Below are 18,836 nucleotides of genomic sequence, written 5' to 3' on the forward strand. Positions count from 1 at the left end.
CTCTGCATCAGTCTCTGCATTGGCATGAGAGGGGTAAACTGAAAATATATTAGGTGTATACCTATTTTAAAAAATTGTAAGAGTACTCACCAGTACAGAATAATTGTACATTTTTGCTGTCCATGGCAGCCTTTTGCGTTGGCACCGTGGTAAGTTTATCAATATATGAGAAATGGCTTCTGCATTTTACACACACACACACCCGAAAAACAACCTCCAGAATGATTTATGTGTAAATAGACCCATAATCATAGGAAGCAGCCTTATACTAAGACAGACAATTGCTCTGTCTAGCTTAGTATTTTCTACACTGTCCAGCATCTGCTCTCCATGGTTTCAGACAGAGAATGTTCCCAGCCCTGCCTGGAGAGGCCAGGGATTGAACCCAGGCTGCGAGCAAAGTGGGTGCTCTACCACTGAGCCAGGATTGAAACCTTGAAGCACCTTGTTACAAAGAATGGGTGGGATTTTGAAGTCTGCAAATCTTAGCTTTCTGTTAATCAAAAAGGCTTTGCTAAGTGGAAGAAAGCAAGGATCAAATAAGCTAAGAACCGTTAGTGGGGAAAGTAAGTTGCAAAAATTGACGTTAAACAGTGTGGTGCCGAATGTGCAGAGGTTTGTTAATTATATGGTTTCATCTTTGTTTTAGGATACAAAACAATTACCTAGCCTTACAAAGAATTAATCAAGACCTAGAAGACAAATTGTACAGGATGGTAAGTACAGGGGGTTGTTATATTACTATTCTATATATCTTTATGATTCTTCAGGCATATAACATATTGACAGAGAGGTGGCACTGAGGAAACTTGCCTTTAAGCTTTGATCCAAACTGTATCACTGTAGGACCGGAATGGATAGCCTGCGGTGAGAGTTGTGGTCCACATGTTAGACTGCAGCCTTGGCATTCAAGTGTCCAGGGAAGGGAAAGAGCCAGCAAAGAAGAAATGACCTGGGTTTCGTTTTAGGGAGCAGGAGACATTCAGATGGTAGAGGATAGCAGAGGTTGCGGTGGCAAAGACTTCATATATTTTAACTGCATTGGTTCTGTGGGCCATTGGCTTGTCTTTTTATATCATTAAGCCTTTTTCAAGCTGGAAGGGGGCGTATAACTTTGTTGCTGTTGTTTTAAATTTTTTATTTTGAATCTTCATAATACAACAGAAAAAAAGAAAAAAAGAAAAAATATACTTCCAAAACAACATTGATAATAAATATACAAATAATAATACAACAAATACAAAGAAAAAGCTACCAAACAAATCAAGATAAATAGTTCCCTCTCACCCTTCATCCTACACCCCCACCCACCCACCCACCCACCCCCTGTGTGACTTCCAGCCTATTCTCTATTTCGACATTGGTTTTCCCAAAAGAATTTTTGTATACCTTTTTGGATATTTTATCTCTTGATTATTTATATTGCTTGAACCCTTCACCTGTCTGCTAAGAGGTTGGCGTTTTCCAAAAATTTCTTCTTCTTCTTCTCTATGGCAAGGAAAATAGGAGAAATCAAAGGGATATCTCAACACAAAGTTGATAAAGATTGGGAAAAATTCAACGATTATAATCAGGGGGTGTATAACTTTGGCTAGACCTGGTATAAACATTGGGGCTTCTTGTCCTTACCTAGTCAACAGAGCAATATCCTTCCTTTCAGGCTACAGATTTAATGAAGAATAAGCTTTGGGAATACTGCAGGGCTACAGATTGAGGAGGCAAGAGTCATTCAATCTGTACATCTAACTCCCAACTCAACTTTTGTTTTGTTTTGTTTTTTGCCAGTGCTGCAACCTGCTATTTTATTTTATTATTTTATTTTATTCTTTATTTATGGGAGGGGGGGGGTTGATATATTGTCCTTTGGCCTAGAACCATCACAGGAATGGATCACAACAGACATATTATGCAAAAAATCAATCCAGCGCACATTGAAACGCCGAATCAATCCACATGGTCCCCCATCTCTCGCAATATCTATCTTGAAACAAACTGAACCTCAGGTGGCTTGACACTTTTGCCCAGCTCCGAAATTTGCGGAAGTGTGAACTTTGAAGGATTCAAAGGATTGGCTGTGTTTCGGTTCCTATATTGTTTCAGTAAGTGTGACTGTAGGTGGGGCTTTCAATGTGAACAGAATCAGGTTTCCCTTCCCCATCTCTACCTGTTGCCCTCCAAGTGCTTGCAACTATAATACCCATCATCCCTGGCCATTGGTCATGCTGGCAGGGCCAGATGGGAGTTGTAGTCCAGCAACACCTGGGAAGCACTGAGTGAGGGTTTAGACCCCAAGGTTCAGACTCCTTGCTCTGCAATAAAATTCACTGCATACCCTTAAACAAGGGGCTATCTTTTACTCAAGGGTGACATTGCACTTCTGCATGGGAACCGCAGTGACTTATCCTGCAGGATTGTTGCGTAGGCATATACTTATAAAGCACAAGGCACCTGTAAAATGGTTCAAAATGCAAGGAAGAGACTTCAGAGTGCTGCTGTTTAATGGAAACTTCCCCTCCCCACGAGAAATTATTTTTGCTAATTTATCACAAGCCATTGCCAGATTTAGATGCCTGACACAACTGCGTCCCCTGCTGTGCCGTCAAACAGGATCATACGAAACAGTAGACCCTTCACCCCATTGTGTGAGATCTCCAGCTGGTGCGAAGGAGAACCTTGAGATTTTTATCAAAACAACTCTTAATTGGGACCATCTAAGGAGGACACCATGCAATTCTTCCTTTTAGTTTAAGAGTTTGAACTTGCTTAAAGTTTAAAAGAGGTTTTAAAGGTATAGTGTGAATGTGGGGCCATAGTAGGACCCTCTGTATCTCTGTCAGGCCCACACCCATATCTCAGGGATGCAGGCCCTCAAGCCTGGGGGCCAAATAAGACTCTGTAGACCACTCTAACTGGTCCTTCAGACTCTCCCCAGGTGACACACCCTCCTGAGCCACACCCCTCACCAGCTCTGCTTTGTACCTTTCTTCAGTGTTTTTACCTGAGTGGAACTTGTCGTTGAGCTCTGGCAGCGAGCGCTTCTTGCTTGCCTGGAAGGAGGACAGAGAAGGATTTGTGAGTAGGTCTAGAAACAGGATGTCATGAGGCTGGCAGGGAAATGCTGGTTCTCTACAGGTCAGGAAAAAGCTAGAGGCTTGGCGTGCAATTGACTTTCATTCACCAAAAAGTAACACAGCAGTGTCTCCCTGGCTCGACTCCTTCAGCTTGAGAAGTTTGCTGGAAACTGACCTCCAGCTTCACCTTTCTCCTCTGGCCTCTCACTCTGGAGCCCTCTCCAACAGACAGATACCGTGACATAGGGGTGAGCTCCTCCTCTGGGCCTGTCTGGCGGCTGGCCCTCTGCTCTGCACCATGCAGGACTCTCCTGGAGCAGGGTGTGAGAGAAGAGCCAGCAGGACTGAGACTGTCTTGCCGTGGGATGGCAGATGTACCCTCTGATTCTTCCTGTCTGCGTCTGCGCTCACACTGAGATGTTCAGCCTCCAGCCACTGTTCTGGAAGGCAAGTCTTCTTCTTCAGACCCGCCCTGATTGCTCCAACCTCCTGCTTCCAGAACCTAACAGCTCGTCCCTTCCCCAGCCTCTTCCCCAGTGCCCCACCACCACAAGTCCTCATCTTTCTTGTTCTCCTGGAGAGGGGCTCCCAGGCAGAGACTCCCACCACTCCTCCTCATCCAGCCAGTCAGTCCCTGACACATGACCACTGTATAATGGGAAAATTAACATCTGTTTCTCTGCCCGCTTTCACCTCAAGGCCCACCCAACCATAGGCGTGTAACCTCCAGAAGGCTGCCTAAAAGGGAATGTGGCACTCAGGCAGAAAATGGCCTCCCAAGCCCCTTGCCCTATCTAATCGCTAACACAACTAGCAGCAACCCAGGGCAAGAGAGCTTTTAAGGCATCCTCTGCATGGCATGGAAGAAACTGTGGCAGCAACAGCAATTAGGAGAACGTCTATTATTAGATGGCTCACTATACAGTATTTGAATGGGGCGTTCAGTCATGTTAATGATAAGGGTTGGATCTAACTGTGAATGAATGTTCCTTGTGTGACTTCCATGCAGGAACACATTTTAAAATATTTGAGATTTATTGTGCTAACAATGATTATTATGATTTGAAAATCCGCAGATTTTCAAAGCCATGCTGGTTACAATTCTTAAGTTTTACAAAGGTTGCTTTGGCCCTTTGAGGAATTTGTCTTCCCAATGTTCTGCTCAGCCACCATCTTAGTATTAGATGTTGAGCGGATTGTTTCCCCCCCCCCCTATAGATTAATGTCAAACATCCTGGCTGCCATAGGAATTTTATATATCACTCACTTTCTCCATGTTCTGCATTCTGTTTCTGAGGCTTAATAACAGCATCTTGAATTACCTTGTCCAAGGGCGTGACAGGTTTATCTTTGTGACAAATCCCTGGAGGGTTCTATTATGCAATGTTTTATGGCACAACCTTTACCCACATATAACAGGCATAAACTATTCTTATGAGTTTGTTTTTAAGCTCTCTTCATCAATAGACATACTTCAGCTCAAATGTCCTGGGACTGATCAAATCATGCTGCAATGAAGAATCATCAAATGCTAGTGGCATTCCCTGCCAACCATTCACCATCAATTAATGAGAGGGGGGAAATGCATTCAAAAATTATCAAAGGGGAGGAAAAATGGCAGAGAAATTCTCATAAGCAGGGTGCAGAGTTCTTTTTTATTAGCGATGTGCACGGTATTCTACCAAAGCCCAAATTAACTCGGGTTAATTCTCTTCCCCCCCCCCCAAATAATTTTTTATTATTTTTCATTGAAATTCAAGAACAGTGTACAATAGCAGTAACTTGTCCAGCAGTACATTCTTTTTTTGTTAAATACTTTATTAAATATAGCAAATTTAAAACTAGACATATAACATAGAACAGTGTTTCGCAACCTTTTTTGGGCCACGGCACACTTGTTCCATGAAAAAAATCACGAGGCACACCACCATTAAAAAAGTTAAAAAAATTAACTCTGTGCCTATAAGCTTTGTTTTCCATTCTTATCAACACATTACAGTTATCTTTGAAATAATGCTAAAGACAAAAGAAAGGAAAGAAGAAAAGAACAAAAAAGTAAAAAAGAAAAAGAGAAGAAAAAGAGAGAGGAAACAAGAAAGAAGACGTTGTAAGATCAAAGACTTCCACCGCATTTCACACAACGTTCGTATGTTTCGAACCAAAACATTCTGTCGTTCTTAAACTATTCAATCTTAATTTTACTCTTTCATATTGTTATCTGTAAGGGGGAAGGCTTATAGGGAACAACCCCCCCCCTTCATCAGGTCGAGTTCCTCGCCAAGCAGTAAGTCAAGCACAGGATCAGATTACAAGAGCCAGGAAACAGAAAGGGAGAACCAAGGCTCTGACAGCATCAGAGAGCCCTTGCTCCAAGGGGAGGGAGAGAGAGCAGGGGAAGAAGGGACCGGCAGACAGTCAGCCGGAAGGCCATTCCCCCCCACGCCAGAATTGAGGCGAACGGCTCCCCGTCGGAGCAGGGGGAGGCGCTTCGCAGTTCCCAGGCTGTTATGTTGGGCGCGAAACAGAAAGCAAACATTGCGAGAATCTGACCCAGACTGAGGCAGACATGTTTTATGGACACTTTGCACTGTAAGTAATATGCACCAATAAAAACATCTGAAAGACAAGCAGATGTGGAGGGTTGTTACTCAAGAGTAGCCATTCTTATAAAGTTTCATATTCAGTACAAAGCACACAACCAATAGATTTATTTACGCATTTATAACTTCAAATTATCTCTTGTTAAAGATTATTGTGTTGAGGGTGGAATAGCAGTGTTTTCCATCCGACTTATAAAGGTAAAGAAAGGAGCTAATCTCACCCAAAATATCCCTCCTTGAAGTATCTTTAATTCCTCTCTTGTGGCGACTGAGGCGTTCCAATACAGTCACATTCCAAATATTATTTAATCAGATTTCATTGGGAATTTCAACAAGTTGTTTCCAATAGAAGGATATTGGAAATGGAGCTAAAAACCTTAATCTCTGCATTTAAGGGATTATCGTTTGATTTTGGGTCTATGGATAATAAGGCGGGAGCCGGATTGGACCGGGGGGGGGGGGGCTTTCAAGAAACTGGAGGGCAGGTTTCAGCAAAGACATACAACAATTTATTTATTTAGATGGGCCATTGGCATGATTCTGCAGGCCCTTCTTGTGTTCTTATAAGGTTAATGTTACAATTTCAAATAAAGTAAAAACATTTAAAACATTTTAAAACCATCTAAAAGTACTAAGAACATTTGAAAACATTTAAATGTAAACATCCCCCACAGTTATTAATTTCACATTTGCCATGCCCAAGATCTATCAATGCCTATGCACACCAGAATGTTTTTAAAATTCTCCTGAAAGTAAAAAAAAATGACCCCATGCCAGCCTGTTATAATGTGTACTTCCACTCAAATATGAAATCACATATTGTGGTCATCATCTACATCCATCAGAGAAAAGAAACCCCAGTCTTTCACGGAAGAAAAGCTATTCAAAAAATGCTTTGGGATGGGGAGAAATTTAATCTAGAATATTATCCACTAAGGGCAAAGTATCCCAGAGTCCCACTTCAAATTATTGACTTTACTCTGGATGTTATCAGAAAATTCAGGGCCATCATCACCAAATGCCCAGAAAAATGAGCTTGTCAGGCTGGCTCTAAACTTTGATTGTCTTTTGAGTTGCAACTCCTCTATAGAGCCTATATTTAGGTCATCCACGCTTAACTTTCACAGGGCATACTAAAAAAAGAAAAAAAGCTGTTCTCAGAAAAGAAATAGTAAGCGAGATGCTTTAAATCACTTCAACTGCTCAAAGTCATCTTCAAAGTCGTCGCCCTTTATAAAAGAACAAAAATGCATGAGGTCTGCCAACTTGACACTGCAAAAGTCTGGCCAACTTTCCTCCTCCCAGGAGTGAAACTGTTGCTAAAATCCCAGGGATAAGACATAGATTTCAAGTGCAATCGGAATCTACAGGATCATGGGCAGAGATGCCAAGGCACTTGGGGAAGCAAACATGGACCAGTTCTTCGAGATCCGAATGCTCACCAGGGAGTAGCAAGGCTTAACAGGGCAGCTGCGCCTGCATCAGGAGTCTATGGCGCTGTGGATTAAACCACAGAGCCTAGGGTTTGCTGATCAGAGGGTCGGCGGTTCGAATCATTAGGTCCAGTCATGACCGACTCTGGGGTTGAGGCGCTCATCTCGCATTATTGGCCGAGGGAGCCGGCGTACGGCTTCTGGGTCATGTGGCCAGCATGACTAAACTGCCGCAGCACACGGAAACGCTGTTTACCTTCCCGCCGCAGTGGTACCTATTTATCTACTTGCACTCCGATGTGCTTTCGAACTGCTAGGTTGGCAGGAGCTGGGACAGAGCAATGGGAGCGCACCCCGTTATGGGGATTCGAACTGCTGACCTTCTGATCAGCAAGGCCAAGAGGCTCAGTGGTTTGGACCACCTGCGCCACATAGAGCCAAACTCCTCACAGCATCACCCTTCCTCCTTTTGCTCCCACTAAGGTGCAGCAATGCTGTTGCTGAGGAACTAGCATGGCGGCTCCTGCTTCCACCAGGCAAAATGCTTCTTCCTGGCAGAGGGACAGTTAAGCACCTCCCCACCCCACACTTTCACTCAAATGAGCCCCCTCTCAAGAGGAATCAGAGCTCTTGTGGACCAATTCATATGCAATGTGTCTCTGGCTCCTAAGACATTGCCAATCTTTCCTTAAATCTTTTTTGTTTTCTCAGCCTAGAAAGGTGGGTGAGGGATATCTCCCTGCTTAGATAAGACAGTCTAGAGCTTGGGAGGCCTAGAGGAAGGCATGCCATTAATCAAGATATGAGTATTGCTGTTTGTGTGGCTAGACGGCTTGCATGGATATGGATTTTTTATAATTGGGCTCTCCACGCTCCTACAACAGTATTTGGAGCAAATAGAATCCGTAATGTTATGACATCTACTGTCAGCAGTGTTATTAGTTCACCTCTAGTTACTTATCGATTTAATTATTTGCTGCATTTGGGGGAAGCAGCCCTTTCCCTTGTACAAGTTACTGTCAATGCAATCTCATCTCCGAAGATCACATTAGGGACTCAAGGGAATTAACCGTGAATTAGTTCCCTCTCTTCCCTCCAGCTAGAAATATCTTGTATAATGCATTGTTATAGACCATTTCCTGCTTTACAGTGCTGTGCCACGTTATTCATGCATGCTGTGCAATAGATGCACAATTTCACCCGGAGAACAAACATCCATGACTCTGCATGATGCAGCTGGAACGTACCATTGCTTGATCACCTTCCCGTTCACCATGCCATGGCTTAGACTTTGGGTGGAATGGGAAATATGGCTAATCTCATGATAACACATTCATATAACGGCAGGGATGGTGCCGTCAGGTTAGGACTTAGGGACAGAAGACTCCCCTCTGCAGAATGAGCAGAAATAGGAGAAGTAATATGTGTTCCCCATTTAAAGCAGGGTGCCTCTTTAGACAATTAGTAGTCTAATAAGACTATTAAGGCCAGAGTCTAAAATTACATATCGCTGCATTAGGGCTGAGCCATCAGATGCAGGAAATTTAGGTTCTTCTGAGAGCTGTAATTTTGATATTTTAACTATATAGGTAAAGAACCCCTGGACAGTTAAGTCCATTCAAAGGCGACTATGGGGCTGTGGCGCTCATCTCGCTTTCAGGCTGAGGGAGCCAGCATTTGTCCACAGACAGCTTTCCGGGTCATGTGGCCAGCATGACTAAATCGCTTCCGGCACAACAGAACACCGTGACGGGAGCCAGAGCGCACAGAAACATGGTTTACCTTCTGGCCACAGTGGTACCTCTTTATCTACTTGCACTTGTGTGCTTTCAAACTGCTAGGTTGGCAGGAGCTGGGACAGGGCAATGGGAGCTCACTCTGTCGCAGGGATTTGAGCCGCCAACCTTCTGATCGGCAAGCCCAAGAGGCTCAGTGGTTTAGACCACAGTGCCACTCGTGTCCCATACCTTTACCTTTACCTTTAGCTGTATGCCCACTCCTGGCTCAAGGCATTGGTCCATGTAGTAAAGCACCCTGTTTTCAGAGCAGTCAACCACATGCCTGTAGGAAAACTACAAGCAGAACCTGGGTGCAACAGTGCTATCACCACTTGCAGCCTGGAGCAACTGGTATCTAACTGTGGAGGTTGAGCATAGCCATTGTGGCTAGCAGCCATTGATAGTCGTCTCCTCCCTGAGTCTGTCTAATCCTCTTTTAAGCCACCCAAGTTGGTGACCGCCAGCAGCAAAAATCCATGGTTGAACTGTGCACCATGTGAAAAAGTCCTCAATCTTCCAAAATTCAGCTTCATTGGATAGCCGCAAATTATAGTATTATGGGAGAGGGAGAAATACTTGAAGGTTCCACATCTAGCAAACTAAGGCTAAATAACACCAAGTTAGTCATCATTCATATGTACCAATCAGCAGGTCTTCTCCTTATCACTTGCCATTTAACTAATGGTTGGCTGTTCTGCAGCCAGGAAATCTCATTTCTATTATGCCTAGTTAATCAGTACACAATACAATAAGGAGCCGCTAATCAGTAGGTGCTTGTACATGCTTCTGAAATGAGCACCTTGAAAGTACACATCAGTGTTAAAACCAGACTGAGTCTTGCAAAGGTAACCGTGGCTTTGCTAATTTACCAATCTCCAGAAGCATAAACACAGCAGCAGCCTCCATAAATTCATCAGACCCTGCTCAATTCATTTAATTTTTTAAAATAGAGATAATACTTCAGAATGGCTCCAGTGCACACATAACTAAGAGAGTAAAGAGAAGATGGGCTGGGTGGGGATATGGGAGGAAAGCATAGACCTCCTGTTTTCTACAACACATCGTTTTCACCACCATAAACTGGAAAACAGGGTGCTGATGACTCAAGCCCAAAGCTTGGGTGCTAACTGCTAAGGCAGTGCATGCCCCCAGATTCAATCCAGGACACCTCAGTGAGCAGAAGGTTCAATCTTGCTCATTTTGGCTGTATACTCATGGCTGTTCCTGTAGGGAACATGAAAATGAAGCCGAAGTGCAATAAGGGGCTATTTGAAAGCCCTCTTGCAAAGAGCCCCGTACTGCTCTTTGTAGAGACTTCTGTCTGCCTCTCTTTCATCCCCTCCACCCACCTCTTGACACACGCAGATAGCCCCAGGTTATGTTGAGCTGCAGGTGTCTGTGGTGTCTCCCTGTGTGTTGGATACACGGTTCAATATTCTCTATTTGTAAAATACTCGTTGGAACTCTGCTGTTCAAAATTCTTTTTCTTTTTCTTCTTGCTCATTATTAAATTATGTCTGTCTGTTCCAGAGATGTAGCTTCAGGGGATTGGAGGGGTGGGTTCTGGCTTTGTGCGTGTGTTCACATTCAGGTGCACAGACAACCCCTTAGCTGCACATAACCATTGAGAACAAAAGCAGCATAAAATTGGCATCATATTTTAGAAATATGGCTCTTTGCTATGGAACCAGCTAACAGCTACACAGTCACAAATGCCTTTCCCCCTCCTGTGGTCTACAGCAATGGGTGTTCAGAAACATTCCTTCTGAAGCAAAGCCAGGCCATCGAGGCTCGTAGCCATTGACAGCATTATCCTCATGAATTTGTCCAATCATATTTTAAATCTGTCCAAAGTCGGAGGCTGTCATTGTCTCCTGTGGGACTGGGTTCCATAGTTTAACTATGCACTGCATGGAGAAGTGCTGAAACAAAGCAAAAAACTGTGCTGAATCATCCAGTGTTCAGTTTCATTGCATTTCCACAAGTTGTAGTGCTGCTGCGAGAGAAGGAGAAAGACTTTTCAGAATTCACTTTCTCTATGTCTTGCATAATTTTATAAACTTCTACTGTGTCACCTCTATCATTCTTTAAACTAGTAAGTCACAAATGCTGTGACCTTTCCTTTTGGGGGGGGGGGCGTTAGCTAGGTACCATTTCTGCTGTCAAAGCAATACTCTTTTCAGGCCCAAGTAGCCTCAGTAAACAGGACTAATCCTTGAAGAAGCCATGCTCAGAATAGACGGGTGTCAGTAATTATGTGAAGTGGTTCATGTTCTTAGAATATGATTCTGTGAGCACATCAGGATCCACAGGAATTATATTTCCCCATGGTTCCTGAATCTGGTTGTTGTCATGCATGCTCGTGGTGTCAGGAACCATGGAAACTATATTTCCCTGGCTTCTAGCTTGCAGAAACAGCATCTAGGATCCTTCGGACCAATAGAGAACAAGCCTGCTCAATCTTCTTCATGAAGACTGCTAGCATATCTGGGCTTAACCTTCTCTTCCCCATGCTAAACATACACAGCTCTTTCAACTGGGCCTCACAGGATTGGATTTCCAAAACCCTTCACCATCCTGGTTACCATCCTCTGGACACATTCCCGCATGTCCTGCTTAAAATGAGGTGCTAAGGCACCGTACATGTGTGTGTGTGTGTGTGTGTGTGTGTGTGTGTGTGTGTGTGTGTCTATCTATCAGTAACAAGTTCATTCTTGAATTTAAGATTTGTGTGCTGGATCTGAGCAACAAGCCTACCAGGGCAGGATTATTGACATTGCTACCCTCCCCAGTCTTCTTGAGCAATTAAAAAAGATTAATTGTTTATCATAAGTTGGGGTTTTCCGTTGTTGTTTTATGGCAGTGAAAACATTGGCTAGTTCTTCAAATTAGATTTTAACCCAAGTCGTGCTGTCTTTCATCCACCTTTGTCTTCACTCCTTAATTTCTTTAGGTTTTTAAAATTATTATTCCCCCTATGTTGTCAGAAGGAATGAAATTCAAGACATCTAAACACAGAAAAGGAAGGAAAAGAAGAGCTATAGCACGATGAGAAAGTAGAATGGGAGGTAGATATACCAGCTGTTTCTGCTGGTGACATTTTATCCTCATACACATTTTCTATAATTAACTCTGTTTAGTGCTGATTTAGTACCATTATAACAGAAACAAAGAGCATTTGAGCCATTGCCAAGCTCTTCAATGAAGTGTCTCAAACTCAATTACTCGTGGCTTTAATGTCTCCAAAAACGAAGAGAGGAAATTATGCTCTTTAAACATCTCTATCAATAAGATTGCATGGAATTCAGGCACCTGCCTATTTACAGCCCCAAACCTGATAGCTCCAGCTCCTCAAATAACTGAGCACCACTGACAATTCCAATGCAATGAATGTCTAGCTGGACCAGAGCCAAACTGTACATTAGATACTTAGTTGGTCTTTAAGGTGCTACTGAAGGAATTTTTTTTATTTTACTTCGACCCAGACCAACACGGCTACCTACCTGTACATTAGATGATTGTGACGATCATTCTGGACGCTGTCCCTACTGGAGGTGCTGAACAGACAGTTCTGGTGCTATCCACTATCTAACTTGCTGGCCATCTTGCTAGCAAATGTGGGGGGGGGGGAGATCTTGCTGTCTGCTGTCAATCCAAATGTTAGAAAGCCAGAAGCACACCCTAAAGGCAATTCTACACAGATGGAAAAGCAGGTTGAACCGTGATTGCATGAATGAATCTGAGATGTGCCGACAAAGAAATGGGTATGGCAGCAGCAATGCCATTATGAAACTATGTCACTGAGCGAGCAAGCAATCTCCCCTGAATCTGATTGTGTGTGTGAGAGAGAGAGGGGGGGGATAGATAGATAGATGATAGATAGATTAGATAGATAGATGATAGATAGATAGATAGATGATAGATAGATAGATAGATAGATAGATAGATAGATAGATAGATAGATAGATAGATGATAGATACAGTGGTACCTCGGTTTATGAACACAGTTGGTTCCAGAAGTCTGTTCATAAACTGAAGTGTTCATAAACTGAAGCGAACTTTCCCATTGAAAGTCATGGAAAGTGGATTAATCTGTTCCAGACGGGTCCGCGGAGCACTCAACCTGAAGCGTACTTAACCCGAAGCATGGGTGTAATTGCTTCCAGAAGTCTGTTCATAAACTGAAGCGTTCATAAACTGAAGCGAACTTTCCCATTGAAAGTAATGGAAAGTGAATTAATCCATTCCAGATGGGTCCACAGCGTTCGTAAACCGAAAATTCATAAACCGAGGTGTTCATAAACCGAGATTCCACTGTAGATGATAGATAGATAGATAGATAGATAGATAGATAGATAGATAGATAGATAGATAGATAGATAGATAGACAGACAGACAGACAGACAGACAGACAGACAGACAGACAGACTGATTGGTGAAAAAATGAAAAAGACAGGGACAGGGTGAGTATGTTTGGGTACTGGGAATGAAAATGACAAATCATAGGGTGGGGCAAGCAATTCATTTTTCTCCCACCAGCTTGTGGGCAAGAATCTTTTTTTCAAAGCAATGAATCCACTTTGCTTCTTTGTCACATGCAAGTGACAATGGTACAATAGATGCATCTAGATGGTGGGTTACTTACTTACGTGGGATAGAATTGTATGCATGCTCGTAATACACCTTAGGCACTTTGTAAACAAAATACGATGCTGAGATTTGCTGACATTTTGAAGGCTTCGTTTGTCCATCCTGGAGGAGAGGGGAAATGAAAAAAGAGTTTTACAAGAACAAGGGATGCAGAGGTAGGGTGCAGTTGGATATCAGTTGCTGCAGGGGGGAGCAGTGTGGCGATGCTGTTGCATTCGTGTTTCTAAGCCTGCTGGAATCATCTGGCTTGTCAATGTGAGGAACCAGATGGAACTTTGCTTTGATCTCATAGGACTCTTTGTTATGCCTGCTGTCGTTTTGCTGGTATTCAAAGAAATGTGCTTTCCTCCATCAGTAGTGGAGACAGCTACTGCTGCATTCACTCTCAGGGAAGCGCTTTTGCAGCTCTCCTCTGTCCAGAAATGGAAGTAAGGCTGGGTGTTCAGTCCAGGCATCCAATAAAAGGCCAACAAGTTTAAGGTGTGTGTGTGTGTGTGTGTGTGTGTTCAGTGTAGGAGAAGCTAGTGTAAACAAGAACTGAGCAAGAGAAGCAAACTCTTGTGCATTTTGCATTTTTGAGCATATATTTACAGAAGCCATTGCAGGTGCTATTGATGTCTGCTGGTGGTACCTTGGCCCATAACTTTCACTTTTAGGAATACTCCATCTGTAAATATATATCTTTGTCCCAAGGGAATTATATCCTTAGATAAAAAGAGTTCCCACTGACCAGCAGAAAATATGGCATGGAAAATTTAGTGCTGAGATGTTGCTGGCTCTCTGATGTGTGAAAAGTTGTTTTTGAACATAGCATGCTACAAAAAGCCATATTTTGCCTCCTCCTGGTGTAGCGCTTTCCGGTTATATCTGCAAGTTCTTTTTCATCCCCCGTGTTCTTTGGCTAGCTCTGGGCTGTGATGGCAAGATTTTTTTATTTTATTTTTTGATGCATTATTAAACGAGAGATCAGACTTGACTCAAACTGCATAGAGCTTTGGCAGAACTTAACTGAGCGGATTGCTAAAAATGGGAACAGATTTCTCAACTGGGGTGGGGGAATATTAGCTGAAGTGACACCAACGAACTGTAGTAAAGAAAATGGAGGTTTGAGGGCACGAAATCCTTGTACCTCCACATCCCAATATCCTAATATTTCCTAATGTGAAATGTTGGAGAGACGGTGTCTAAATGGATACTACTAATAATAATAGCAATAGCAATAGCAATAATAATAAACAACTTTTATTTGTATCCCGGCCGAAACCGAAACATTGATATAAAGTCAAGCAATAATTAAATTACCTCCTAAAAACAAATCACGATCAAATTAAAATCTAATTAGAGGGCTTTCCGCAGGATTAGAATTGGGAACAGTAGATGCTCATCAGACCCAACTCTTTACGCTGTTCTTATATGGGCCTGTGAGAATGCTGGGAGGCCTCTTTCATAATAGTTCTTATAGAAAAAGAGAAGAGGAGCCAGGCTGAGCCCTGACCAAAGGCCTGGCGGAATAACTCCGTCTTGCAGGCCCTGTGGAAAGATGTCCCGCAGGGCCCTGATCTCCTGCGGCAGGGCGTTCCACCAGGCCGGGACCTTTCTTTGTAAATACAAGATAAATATGGAACTGATGGTGTTGGGATCAGTGCCCTGTTTGTAAAACCTTGGCTGGTGCAGAAAAGTAAAACTATTGTGGAGAGCAGTCTCATAGAATCATAGAGTTGGAAGAGACCACAAGGGCCGTCCAGTCCAACCCCATGCCAAGCAGGAAACCACCATCAAAGCATTCCTGACAGATGGCTGTCAAGCCTCCACTTAAAGACCTCCAAAGAAGGAGACTCCACCACACTCCTTGGCAGCAAATTCCACTGTCGAGCAGCTCTTACTGTCAGGAAGTTCTTCCTAATGTTTAGGTGGAATCTTCTTTCTTGTAGCTTGAATCCATTGCTCCGTGTCCGCTTCTCTGGAGCAGCAGAAAACAACCTTTCTCCCTCCTCTATATGACATCCTTTTATATATTTGAACATGACTATCATATCACCTGGCGTGCTATGGTCCATGGAGTCACGAAGAGTCGGACACGACTAAACGACTAAACAACAACAATCATATCACCCCTTAACCTTCTCTTCTCCAGGCTAAACATAAGCTTCCTAAGGCATTCCTCATAAGGCATTGTTTCCAGGTCTTTGACCATTTTGGTTGCCCTCCTCATTCCAGCTTGTCAATATCCTTCTTGAACTGTGGTGCCCAGAACTGGACACAGTACTCCAGGTGAGGTCTGACCAGAATGCAGAGCTGCTTCCCACCCAGTGAAGGCTGATCCAGGCAGCAGAGGCAAGCATTTGGGAAGCCACCCTTTCATATTGCCTACAATGCCCTAGAATCAGTCTTCAAGCTGGCGCCGTCCAGATATTCTGCACTACAACTCCCAATCACTTCCATTCAGCATGGCCAATATTCAGGGCTGGAGAGAGCTGCAGCCTAAAATGTGGAGTGCATCAGATTGGTGAGCAATGCTACACTGAGGTGTTGTGAGTAATGCACCCGCATGCAGAGGGTCCCAGGTCCAATTCTGGCATCTCCAGGTAGGACTGGGAAAGACTTCTTGTCAGAGCCCCTGGGAAACTCCTGCCAAGCAGCATAGACAATACTGAGCTGACTGGACCAATGGTCAGCAATAGTGAAAGGCCATAGCTCAGCAGCAGACCATCTGCTTTGCATGCGGAAGGCTGCAAGAGCCTTTGCTGGATCAGGCCAATGGCCGAGATAGAGCAGCATCCTATTCTCACATTGGCCAACCAGATGCCTATGGGAAACAAGCAAGCAGGATTCAAGCACAAGAAGCCTCTCCCTCCTGTGGTTCCTCCTTCCTGTGGTAGTATGGGGAAACAACTGGCTTACTGGCAGAACATGTGAAAAGGATCTAGGGGTCTTGGTGGGCCACAGGCTTAACATGAGTCAGCAGTGTGATGCAGCAGCAGCAGCAAAAAAATCAATGCTCTTCTACGCTGTGTCAACGGAAGTATAGTGTCCAGATCAAGAGAAGTAAAAGAGGAGATTGAGAGGAGATGTGACAGCCATCTTCAAATATCTCAAGGGCTGTCAACAAGGAAGATGGAGCAAGCCTGTTTTCTCCTGCTCTGGCGGGTAGGACTCGAAGCAATGGATTCAAATCACAAGAAAGGAGATTCCGACTGAACATCAGGAAAAACTTTCTGACAGTAAAAGCTGTCTCACAGTGGAACAGCTGCCCCTCGGGAGGTGGTGGACTCTCCTTCCTTGGGCGCTTCTAAGCAGAGGTTGGGTGGCCACCTGCCATGGATACTTCAGCTGAGACTGCAGCATTGCAGGGGGTTGGACTAGATGACCATTGGGGGTCCCTTCCAACTCTACAATTCTGTTATACCATGAGTGTATGGTTCCAGCAACTGATATCCAGAAGCGTTGCTGCCTCCAGCTGTGGAAGCAGAGCATAACTAGCATGGCTGGCAGCCATTGATAGCCTTTTCCTCCATGAATAGCACTCTCTTCTAGGTACGGGTGGAAAAGACTCCCTGTCTGAGTCCTTAGAGAGCTTCTGCCAGTTAGTGTAGACATTACTGAGTTAGAGGGACCAATGGTCTTACTCAGTACAAGGTATCTTGTACAACATTGGACAGCTATCAGCTGCCCACTACGGCTCACACTGTTGCTGCCAGCAGCTATTCTATCCCGGTACAAAGAAGCTTCTTCTATTCCAGTGAAACCCTCTCTTCCTAAGGGAAGAGGCAGAGCTTATTCTAATTCCCCTAATTACCATGGTTGGTCATAGCACTGTAAAATCCAGGATTATTCTATATGATCCTAAGCAGGCCTGCTGGACAACTTTATAGATGATGCCAGCATTTGGAATCAAACGGTAACATTGGACTGGTGTTTTAACAGCCGCCATCAATCATTCAGACTACATTGTTACTGTGCTTTCATGCAAGGGATTGCAAGGCATGTCACAATGCAACAGCACCAATCTTTAAGTATGTGCCAAATTAAAGAGAAAAGACTTAAATGGAAGCCTTTGCAGGCTCGTCTTCATTGCTATGATGATGAATTTGGAGTCTTGAGTTCACTTTCACTAACCTATAGTGATCCTGCTTATGTACCTGTAAAAACAAAAGTTTGCTGGAAAGCATAAGATATATTTTTTATTTTTTAAAAAAAATCTACAGCACTCCAAATATGGAAAGTCTAAAAGAATATCAAGGATCTTAATGATGCACTTTATTTTAGTTATTGCCTTTATAGTCTGCATTTCTCTTGTAGAACTCAAGGCAACATACATATGCTTCTGTGTTTGTGAAGTAGGATTACAGGGGAGCAACAGGGGAGCAGATCCCACATTTTTGACAGCTCCTGGAGGTGAATTCCATGCAAGCAGAAAACCAGCACAGGGAGGAATATACTAAGCAAGAATCTCGTTTTGATTCTAAGAAAAACAAGGCTTTGTTTTTCTTAGAATCATAGAATCGTAGAGTTGGGAAAGACCACAAGGGCCATCCAGTCCAACCCCCTGCTGAACAGGAAACACCATCAAAGCATTCTTGACATGTGCCTGTCAAGCCTCTGCTTAAAGACCTCCAAAGAAGGAGACTCCACCACACTCCTTGGTAGCAAATTCCACTGCCGAACAGCTCTTACTGTCAGGAAGTTCTTCCTAATGTTTAGGTGGAATCTTCTTTCTTGTAGTTTGAATCCATTGCTCCGTGTCCGCTTCTCTGGAGCAGCAGAAAACAACCTTTCTCCCTCCTCTATATGACATCCTTTTATATATTTGAACATGGCTATCATATCACTCCTTAACCTTCTCTTCTCCAGGCTAAACATACCCAGCTTCCTAAGCCGTTCCTCATAAGGCATCGTTTCCAGGCCTTTGACCATTTTGGTTGGCCTCTTCTGGACACGTTCCAGCTTGTCAGTATCCTTCTTGAACTGTGGTGCCCAGAACTGGACACAGTACTCCAGGTGAGGTCTGACCAGAGCAGAATACAGTGGTACTATTACTTCCCTTGATCTAGATGCTATACTCCTATTGATGCAGCCCAGAATTGCATTGGCTTTTTTAGCTGCTGCATCACACTGCTGACTCATGTCAAGTTTGTGGTCTACCAAGACTCCTAGATCCTTTTCACATGTACTGCTCTCAAGCCAGGTGTTCTTCCAGGGATTTGTTTTACATGAGGAACATTCAAAACAACATTCCGTGCCTGCAGCCTGAAATAGCACAATTGATTCCACCACCTCATTTTCCTGCTTGTGTAGACCCAAATG

General features: G+C 43.7%; 1 protein-coding gene across 1 annotated transcript in view; it reads left to right on the forward strand.

Annotated features, from left to right (window-relative positions):
* BEGAIN (brain enriched guanylate kinase associated) overlaps window positions 1-18,836 on the forward strand; it is a 145,668-nt gene that overhangs the window by 76,879 nt on the left and 49,953 nt on the right. Inside the window, exon 4 of the mRNA XM_060277359.1 lies at window positions 650-716. Coding sequence (XP_060133342.1) covers window positions 650-716 — 67 coding nt within the window. The remainder of the gene's footprint in view (window positions 1-649; window positions 717-18,836) is intronic.

Source organism: Zootoca vivipara, chromosome 1 (assembly GCF_963506605.1).
Source record: "Zootoca vivipara chromosome 1, rZooViv1.1, whole genome shotgun sequence".
In the NCBI taxonomy this organism is placed as follows: domain Eukaryota; kingdom Metazoa; phylum Chordata; class Lepidosauria; order Squamata; family Lacertidae; genus Zootoca; species Zootoca vivipara.